The sequence below is a fragment of the Amblyomma mixtum genome, chromosome 8 (assembly GCF_055824585.1).
Source record: "Amblyomma mixtum isolate Tamu chromosome 8, ASM5582458v1, whole genome shotgun sequence".
NCBI lineage: Eukaryota > Metazoa > Arthropoda > Arachnida > Ixodida > Ixodidae > Amblyomma > Amblyomma mixtum.
The window spans coordinates 147,386,160-147,396,419 of record NC_143019.1 but is presented as its reverse complement, the minus strand read 5'-3'; the positions used below and the strand labels follow the sequence as shown (position 1 = coordinate 147,396,419).

The window sequence follows — 10,260 nt, the reverse complement described above, 5'->3', positions numbered from 1 at the left end:
CTGCCGTTCTGTGTGAGAATATCGATGTACTAGGATGCGAAATCTTTATGGTTGTGGTTGTTCAGTGGACACCACCACAATCAGCCATAATGTTTCTCGAGCTTTTGCCCGAAAACTATGCTATGCACAGCGACCTTCATGATAGAGTAAAATCCATTTTTTTTTCTTCACTGGTTTTTGCATCCCGAGCAAGTTAAGTAAAAATTGGGCCTTGCCCCATAATTTTTATCTGGAAAGCTGTCCACCCAAAATATAGCCCACAGTGCAAGGAGCGGAATGTAGTTTATGAAGACTACCTGCTACTTTGAACCCATCTCAAAAACGCCTCTCAGTTTAAATTGCTGATTACGTGCCTCTTAATTATACCTATTAGAGACCAGCCCCTTGAAGGCAGGTACTAATCTGATGCCTGAGTGGCATCTAATAAGAGTTTATTCATGCTAGCCAGCAGTCTTGAGACATTCACTGCAAAAGAAGACGTGCTTACACATGTGAGAGTGTCTACTGCAGGCATGACAATGCTATGAATACACTTAGTTGCACAACATGACACATTTTACTCCACAAACGAGCACAAAAGGTGGGTTGCCTTGTTTAAACTCCTAGCAGCTCACATCTTTATTTTTTTCCCTGCATTTGTTCTTTGTGTGCGCTACTGTCATGGAACAAATGAGCACTCATGGTTTTCATATTTTTGGTAAAACAAACAAATCCCAAAACTGTGTATACGGTAGAGAGAGGATAGGCAGGAATTAGCAGCCAAGTTCCAGCCTCAAATATCACATGATATAGTAGTAAAAACAAACTCCAACCATGCATCACTGGTGAAAAAAGAACTTGAGCCTCGACATCTACGCAAGCACCTGCAGCAAAGACTGACACTAAAGCCGGCAGTCCTACTCGGTGTTGAGTGGTGCATGGAAGCTGGGTTCCATTAACTGTCGTCCAACGCTTCCGCAATGTCTGTCATGTTGATGTCCTGCGATCGTTGGGAAGGCGACGACCTCTGATGGTGCCATGCCACACTGGAGCCACGGCCGAAGCAGATGCTCCTCGGCACACGCAGCACCGGTCTGGCTTTGGGCTTCTCCTGGGGAGGCAGCGGTGGAAAGTGGGCAAAGCCAGCCGGGTACCTGCACGGAAATTGCATGCGCACTTTAGCTTCAGGCAGCAATCACAAACCGCTCATTCAGTGCCTAGAAAATGCATAACACCCTTGTTTTAGCACAAGCAGGATGCAACTGCCGTGCACTCCTACTCTGTGCGCGGCACAAGTTGGCGGTAGGATGGTTCGACAGGATACCTGCAAGCTGTCTCAGAAGGCTCAAGATCTGGTTGAGAAATGCCAAAGCATGAGGGCATCTAACTACACAGACAGAACAGAACTAGCAGAGCTATCGAAGTTAATAAATAAGCGCAAGGTACCCGACATAAGAAAGTTTAACATGGAGAAAATCGAGCATATGCTCTAAAGAGCGGAGGTAGCCCAAAAGCAGTGGAGAGAAAACTGGGCATAGGTAGAAACCATACGTATGCGATAAGAGAAAAGAGGGCAATGTCATTAACAATACGGATAAGACAGCTAAAGTAGCCGAAGAGTTCTACACAATTCTATGCAGAAGCCATTGCAATCAGAACATTAATGAGAGACAGTAGCGCACAGCGATGGGACATCCCGCCAGTAACGAGGGAGGGAGTAAAGAAAGCCTTGGGAGCAATGAAGAAGGGGGAAAGCAGCTGGTGGGGATCAAATGACATCAGATTTGTTGAAGGATGGAGGAGAGATTGTGCTCGAAAAACTAGCCACCTCTACACGCAATGCCTTGTGACATCGAAAGGAGACGTCAAGGACTCGAAAAATTACAGATCGGTCAGCTTACTGTCCGTTGCCTACAAAGTATTTACTGAGGTAATCGCAAATAGAGTCCACACAACCTTAGACTTCAATCAACCAAATGATCAGGCAGGCTTTCGCAAAGGATACTTGACAATAGACCATATTCACACAATGAATCAGGTGATCAAGAAATGCAGAGAATACAACCGACCCCTATATATAGGGTTCACTGATGACAAGGAAGCATTTGACTCAGCAGTCATGCAGGCATTGTGGAATCAGGGTGCAGAAGTGTGCTATGTGATAATACTAGAAGATATTTACAACGACTGCATAGCTACCATAGTCCTCTATAAAGTCAGCAATAAAATTCCAATAAGGAAAGGTGTAAGGCAGGGAGACACGATTCGCCTATGCTCTTCACTGCCTGCTTACAGGAGGTATTCTGGGGCCTGAAATGGGAACAGCTGGGAATAAGAGTTAATGGAGAATACCTGAGTAATCTGTGATTCGCTGATGACATTGCCTAGCTAAGTGACTCAGGACATGAACTGCAAAGCATGATCAATGAGTTATACAGGCAGAGCAGAACAGTGGGTCTAAAAATTAACATGCAAAAAACCAAAGTAATGCTCAACAGTCTAGCAAGGGAACAGCATTTTACAAATGGTAGCAAGGTGCTGGAAGTAGTAAGGGAATATGTCTATTTGGGGCAGGTAGTGACAGTTGATACGGATCATGAGAGGAAAATAACTAGAATAATAAGAATGGGGTGGAGCGCATATGGTAGGTTCTCTCAGATCATGAATGGCGATAACCCTCAAGAGAAAAGTATACAATAGCTGTATCTCACCCACGAGGCAGAAACGTGGAGGCTAACAAAGAGGGTTCAGCTTAAGTTAAGGACAACGCAGTGAGCTACAGAAAGAAAAATGATAGGTGTAACGTTAAGAGATCGGAAGCGGGCAGAGTGTGTGAGGGAACAAACACGGGTTAATGACATCCTAGTTGAGATCAAGAGGAGGAAGTGGGCTTGGGCAGGGCATGTATAATGCGAAGGCAAGATGGTCCCTAAGGGTAACGGCGTGGATTCCAAGAGAAGGCAAACAGATAGCAGGGGGCGGATGAGACCAAGAAGTTTGCGGGATGGCAAAGGACAGGGTTGATGGGAGAGGCCCTGCAGTGGGCGCAGTCTGGCTGGTGATGGTGACAATGACAAGCAGTACGCATTGCAGGTGAGCACAGGCAACTGCCGTGCACTTTTCTTTGGAGGGGCAAAGTGGAAGCTTGGGCGTGATGGTTCAACACTATGGGAACAGCACAAAGACGGGGACGTGAAAAAGACAAAGACAGGGTGCTGCCTTTGTCTTTTTCACGTCTACGTCTTTGCGCTGTTCCCATAATACTCCTGAAGGGCATTTGAAAGTGTCCGTTTAAAACTTCAGAGTGCTTGCCAAGTGCACTCCAACCCAATCAATCATGAAGCTTGAAAGTACAAACTGATGGGCGAGTTGGTTATGCACTGCATGACTGAAACAGCGCAAGGAGCAGAGGAAAGGAGGAAAAGGACAACACAGCGCTGTGTTGTCCTCTTTTTCTCTGCTCTCTTCTTGGGCCTTGCGCTGTTTCAATCAACCCAATCATGTTCTTCCGGTAATATTTTTCTCATCATGAAACAATTAAAAGCAATTAAATTAAAAATTAAAAGAGCCTTGAGCATGCAAACCATCGAAAGAGAGAACAAAATGAATGAGCATGCACATAAGAATGCTAACAGAAAAACTGGGTTAATGTTAGAAGGAAGCATAAAACAGAAAATGACACAGGAAGGCAGAAACTAAAATTCACATCATATTAAAACGACAAGAAACAGGTGTAACCTATGGACACGAGGGAGAGAAATACAATTTGCATTTTCAAGGCTTTTTATCCCTGTTCTTAGTTCTTGATGTATCAGCTTCCTGTTTTCTAAAGCCACTGTTTTTCAAGTGCTGATGTGACATTAGCGGTGAACAGTGCGTCTTGTGCTGCCAGCCTCTTGGTTAACAACTGCGATAAGCTCCCTAGGTGGTTGCTAAGCTTGTAAATAGTGTGCCTCGTATCATATTCGAATAATGGAATTGAGTGGGCGGGTTGGTTTTCCATCTTGACAGTGAATGCGCTCAAAAGGACAGGGACGACAGAAAAGGAAAGACAGACAAAGCGCTTTGTCTGTCCTTCCATTTCTGTCGTCCCTGTCCTTTTGAGTGCGTTCACTGCCAAGATCATATTCGAATAAGAGCTGAAAGTCTGTGCTGTGTGCACACTTTTGTTTGTTTTCAGTGCGTGCTTCCTTTTCACACACTATGTGAAGCTTTCAAGTAAAAGCAAGGTTAACAGAGACACTTCAAAAAGGTATGTTTGACACCCATGCCCACAAAAGTTGCATTTCTGATACTGATACAAAGCCAAAATTCATTTCCGATACAAATACTCAATACTTCGATACATCACTGAAATTGCGGATATTAATAAAGTTAGTACCATAATTAGCTAAGTTGAGAAATTTACCCACGGTTTCCTGAATCTTTGGGTGTATTTAAGCTTGGAGTTTTCAGTTTTTATTTTTTGAAAAACAGTGAGTGAGAGTGAAAATATTATTGTTGATTAAATGTGGAATTCCTCTGCAGTCAAAAGTCACAGTTTAACTTGGCCTCTTTGTTGCCACAATGAGTGTGTCTGCCACATGGTCGTACGTAGAGCTGTTGTTAAAAAAAGGAGGTGCTGCCGCCATTAACAAAAAAAAATAATAATGGAAGCAAAGCAAAAGCACTGCGTTAAAGTTTCAGGAAGTTAGGAAGATTCTGCGTTGAAAGTTAGACAGGAAACAAAAAATAAAATGCCTGAAAGTTTTTACTAGGAAAACATATCTTGCCAATCTCTGCTTTTACACTTTGCCTTTACTGAAAAGTTTTCAGAGGAGTAACAGCAAAAATATTTTGGATGTTTTTGTTCGCATGATGTGCAAGACAACAGTGCAAATGAGTCGAGACAAATGGAACTAAACCAGCTGAATAATTTAAATGGATTTTTCCGGTGTTTTCACATCCATTGTTCACGGATGAGAGTTGTTCGAATAGCAATAGCAAACTTTTATAAGGGCTAAAATGGAACATGCGTGCATTGTATGGGACCCGTATACTCTCACTAACATAAAAGCACTTGAGCGGATCCAAAGGAAAGCTGTGTGATTCATGTTTTCGCAATACAATGGAACTGCTTCCGCCTCTGCATTAATGCAGTCGAATTCCATACCAACCCTTCAGTCCCGCCGCAAGTTTCTTCGGTTGAAATTCTTATTTATTTTTGTTATTTAAACATAAACTTGGAATAAATTCTTCGCCGTATCTTAATCCACAGAACACCAGACAAACCCGATACTCCCACCCGCTTTCTCTGACCCCGTACTTTGCAAAGACTAACTTATTTCAGCAATCTTTCTTTCCACAAATCATCAATGACTGGAACAGCTTACCAGCTTCATGTGTATGGACTCCTGACCTGATAAGTGACCACTGTTAGTTTGTTTTGTTAGTTTCTTTTTCTCTTCCATGTCATTTCATGCTACTTGTGTTCTGTTTGCACTTTGCTATTATTGCTCAATTTGTGACCTGTTTCTGTATCCACTCCTGCTTGGGCCTCACGGCCTGCAGTATGTCATAAATAAATAAAAAAAATAATGGATCCATACATAGGGAATGGGTCATTCACAGTCTTCCAACAACTCCTGGCACAATGGTGCAGCGCTCAGGCGATGCATCTAGTGAAGCAGCGCAACGGCACAAGGCCAAAGGAAGAAAAGGACAAACACAGCGCTGAACTGACAACAAATGTTTATTCCGGATGCTATCAGCACATATATATACTTGAGCACCTTACAAAAAACAAAAGAAACAGAGAGGAGCGGAAAGTTTCAAACCCTTAGGGAGCATGGAAACAACATTAAGAACGCGGCCCACCACATAGGTATCCACTGTCGTGAGTGCTCATGTTTCCCAGTACAAAGCCAAGTAGTTGCCAAGCACAGGGATAAGCTTACAGGAGAGATTATCGAGGCATCTGAGATCATGAAGCTGGGTGTGAATTGTATCAGCACTCCTTCCGTTGCCATCTCGGTGAAAGAGCACAACTTCCTGATGTCATACGATTGATGTATATGCAATACAGCTGCATGCACACAGTGACTGGGTTTGAATCTTTCCGCTCCTCTCTGTTTCTTTGTTTTTTCTAAGGTGCTAAAGTATATATATGCTGATAGCATCTGGAACAAACATTTGTTGTCAGTTCAGCGCTGGGTTTGTCCTCTTCTTCCCTTGGCCCTGTGCCGTTGCGCTGCTTCACCAGATATGTCAGACCAACTGGCCCACTTGTTCAAGCGATGTGCCACTGCCCTTCTATGGCAGGTGGGACTTCCCGTGCAGCCTCTCCCGATTAACTGAGCCTGATACGGTGGGCAGGTAGGCAGCCTATTGGTATAAGTGGCAGGAGGAGACAAGCACACTGCATTTAGTGAAGGTGCCTTTTATCAATGGACGAGAGTGAAGCATAGCCACGTCGATTCGAGGGTCATGCGGGTAACTACGCATGACTTCCATGCTTTTATCTTGCTTTCAGTTCCACTCCCCCCCCCCCTTTTGGGCACGTTTTTAAAGCTTTTACCTTCTTCACTTCTTTATATTTTTTAAGTTTTTACCTGTACAATCTCATCTGTCTCCTTTATAGTTTTTACCGTTACCCCTCTTGACCACCGTTTCGCGGCCTTTTACACCGTCTTTTTATCGCTTCTTTTGTTCCCTGTTGTTCGACCACACTGATTGCCGGTTACCGCTGCAGCAGCCCTGTTACCCAGCCTCTCATGTTTTCGATCTACCTAAACGTCTTTCCACCAGAATAAAATTTCAGCTGTGAGTCAGCGCACGTGTTGTTTCTTTGTGTGTCCGTGTTTCTTTGCGCTGTTTCTTTCTTTTAAATGCCTTACCAACTAGCCCGGAACCTTGCTCTTCTGAGATGTGTTGAAATACAGGATTCGTCTGGTTGGGAAAATTCATGGCGGGAAATAAGAAGCGCCGACCAATCGTTAGACACAAACAAAAAGACTTTTCAGCTCCGCTACCGGAGCCTTGTTCACAGTGGAAGTGAGGGTTCATTTTAAATACTTCATGATGCAATGTAAGCAGCACGTGTAGATTCCCTTTGTTGCGGTTTAACGTCTATGACGTGGTTTGGATATGAATGGATTCCAGGTAAAGCCTTGTCGTCTTGTTCTTTTCCAATTATCCTCGCGCTATCCCAGTCGATGGCATGACCCGTGGAAACAGCAAGTTCTGCTAGTGTGTTTTATGTCACGGGCCGCTTGTTGACATCATTGTTGTGCTGCTGCAATCTTGTGAAAATCACCCGTTTCACCTATGTGCGCTTGGTCACAACCAGCGCAAGGGATCCTGTGGACAACACCTGGGAAATTGTCTTTTTCCAGCTTATCCTTCACTACCGCGTGTCTAAGTTTGTGCATAGAAACGTGCGTGATGTCGACATCACAGGACCAGAATATGCGGGACAGGCTCTCGCTGGACAACATGAACTGGTGGGCGAGTTGGTCCGACAGATCTAGTGAAGCAGCGCAACGGCACAGGGCCAAAGGGGACGAACACAGCGCTGAGGCTCTCGCTCATGCCGGGTACACAGAGTATTTTTTCTTCTTGGCTGTCGCTGGGGTTGTTCCTGTGCTGAGTGGGACGCGCTCCATGGAAGACAGGTGACTAGTACAGACAGCAGTGAGTGCAGCCCACTATATATAGGCCAGGTTTGGTAATCCTTGGAAGGTGCCACGATACGTACACAGAGCTCTTATAGCAGAAGAGGAAATCGAGGACTTGTGTGGGAGCAGGACGAACTCTCAATAATCTCAACTCGATGAGGACAGAAAACTTGAATTATGTAGTGCGAATAAAGGGAAGCCTTTTTATTGTACTTGGTACTGATGGATTAAAGTTCCACTCGCAATTAGCAAAAGTCTATACTGTAATGAAGAGTTTATAGACTGGGTGCTGAATCATGGCTACGGCAGGACATTTAGTACCTACCACATGTTGTCCTCAAATGTTCAGTATCTTGATTGTAATTGAGCACTACGATTTTAGCAGGCCATGCTCTTATTGTCCGGTAAAAACAGCATCACGAACACAGTGGTATTTCTTTTGACAGCAGGTCGCAAAATCTGGTATTGTACATGATTTCAAGGCAATATATGGCCAAAGCACATATTGCTCTGACATTCACTATACTAGCCCACAAAGATTCGCTTCATAAAGAGTCACTTTGGCTGCTTTGAAGCATCAGATTAAAAAAAAAAATCATAGAAATAGCATCCCTAACTAGTTCATTGGGTTGGTATGCAAGACAATGGCATGAAATTAACAGAACAATATGCACCTATAATAGTCTATGAAGGCAGGTGAGACGTGTGTTAGCAGTCGCATTTCGATGGTGACAAAATGCTTGAGGCCCATGCACAGTGCGATGCCCGTGCATGTTCCTCAGGGGGTTGAAGCTACCTCCACTGCGGTGTCTCCCGTAGCCAGACTTGCTTTGGAATGTTAAACCCCATAAACCAGGGCAGATGTGTTGAAAGCCTATAGTACTTTAAATGAAATAAACACTCCTAGACCAAAGAAGCACCCTGCATAATTGGCTTGTGGCTCTTTCAGCACTCATTTCTTGAACGACAGCACACACAACAGACATGGGGCAAGAGAAACAGAGAGCGCTCCTTTTTTGCATACAGTTTTGTGCACACTGTTTCCAGAAGTAGCATGCAGCATAAGCAATGGCTTGAAGACAGGGCTGAGTCTTCTACAGATAACACGAGGAAACCACTGAACAATACACACAGCTATGCATACACACAGCTATGCAACGACTCGCGTTTCAATACATACGATCCCCTGACACAGAAGTCCTTCCGAAGAAAGGCTGGGGGGCATGCAGGAATGACGACTCGGCGCGTAAAAAACCGCGCCACACAGAGACATGAAGGCGTACTACCTGTGCACTTCCACTGCGTGCTGCTTGCGGTCGGAGACGGTGGCGAAGCGCTCCGCGCAGCCTTCGACCACGCACCGATACTTGAGGCGGTCGGCCGAGGCCGCGAACAGCGGGTCGTGAGACTCGGCGATGTGCAGCTCGAGCAGGTGCGCCGTGGGCAGCGCCGTGTGGCACTGGACGCACGCGAGGCGGTGCCGGTTGGCGTAGTGGCCCTCGAACTCGCGCACGCTGTCGAACACTCGCGGACACGGGCACCGCAGCGCAGCAGTACCGCATCGGCGCTGCAGCGCTGCATCGGGATCGCAGTCGGCGTCGAGCACGGTGAGCTTGCTGCTGGCGTATCTTGCGCACAGATCGACGCCTTCAGCGAGGAGAATTCGTACTTGGTCAACCGAGAGCGGTTCACTCGCTGACACGTTCATGCTGGAACGTAGTACGTACGCGCTTATGCTCGTAGCGTCAGCCGTCGGGCCAGTCACGACGGTACAAGCTCGCTGTGCCGTGGAAGCGACTCCTTTTTATAGCGGGGGTCTTCCGCCTGCTGATGATGACGGCAGGGGCGGAACGACGCACATTTTAAATCTTGAAGCCCCCTTTGACCGCTACGCGCCGTAGTAGTCGCTGCGCAGCGTCGGCCATTGCTTGTGAGTGTGCTGCACTTTGCCTGGAGGGAACGCTGGTAAGTACGCGCTGTCAGTGCGCACAACTGTTGCAGACCTTTCTTCAGTAGGTCAGGAAGTGGGCAGGCGCTTATAGACGGCGACACTTCTCGAGTTCGTTGGTGGGGACGAGTTTGGCTTGTACTACATGGCGCGCGTTGCCGCTACTATCTCCGCGCGTGCGCCCCTGTTTGTCTCCATGGCACGTACACCACTTTCGCCTCTTTTCGACTACGACACGGCGGGCCAGGGTTAGTGCGGCAGCAAGTTGACGACATCGTAGACGCTCGTGCCCATGCATGTCCTGTTTTTCGTGCTGCTTCGATTCCGACCTGCGTGGCTGTCGACCTATCGGGCGAGGCGTCGGTGGCGGCCGCTTGTTGCCCTCGTCGTCATCTAGACGGCGTTGCCGTCTTCTGCCGAAGCCGCTCGCATTGTCACTTCGCTGCTCGGCGCAGCGCCATCTTGAGCAAAGTTAGCGCCTGCAAGCACTGATTTTGCACGAAGCGGTGTGTGTAAATATAGTTTCGCACGTTGTGGTCTTTTGTGGCAGCAGGCTTTCATATATCATTCTGCATCTTTAATTTTTTTTTTTGTGGTGACATTGTAGCCAACTATGCTGGAAAACTGATGAGATGTCTGCAACTCTGGCCCTAACTTAAATATTTGGTGCATCATTGC

At 46.2% G+C, this 10,260-nt stretch overlaps 2 protein-coding genes across 3 annotated transcripts in view; one reads left to right on the top strand and one right to left on the bottom strand.

The window, feature by feature from the left end:
• Positions 1-395: 395 nt before the first annotated feature.
• On the bottom strand, positions 396-9,983 carry l(2)k10201 (zinc finger protein 511 lethal (2) k10201). Its single transcript, XM_089555345.1, has 2 exons — positions 8,921-9,983; positions 396-1,133 (listed from the first exon to the last, which is right to left on the bottom strand). The coding sequence occupies exons 1-2, from the start codon at positions 9,340-9,342 to the stop codon at positions 935-937; spliced, it is 621 nt and encodes a 206-aa protein (XP_089411471.1). The 5' UTR covers positions 9,343-9,983; the 3' UTR covers positions 396-934.
• The window catches only part of LOC149334730 (uncharacterized), a 115,032-nt gene continuing 113,794 nt past the window's right edge, over positions 9,023-10,260 (top strand). Inside the window, exon 1 of one of the 2 annotated variants that reach the window (XM_089555342.1) lies at positions 9,023-9,241. The gene's annotated coding sequence lies outside the window, so the exon portion shown is untranslated. Of the gene's footprint in view, positions 9,242-9,472; positions 9,600-10,260 lie in introns of those variants that run through there. The other variant, XM_089555341.1, reaches the window with a different exon arrangement.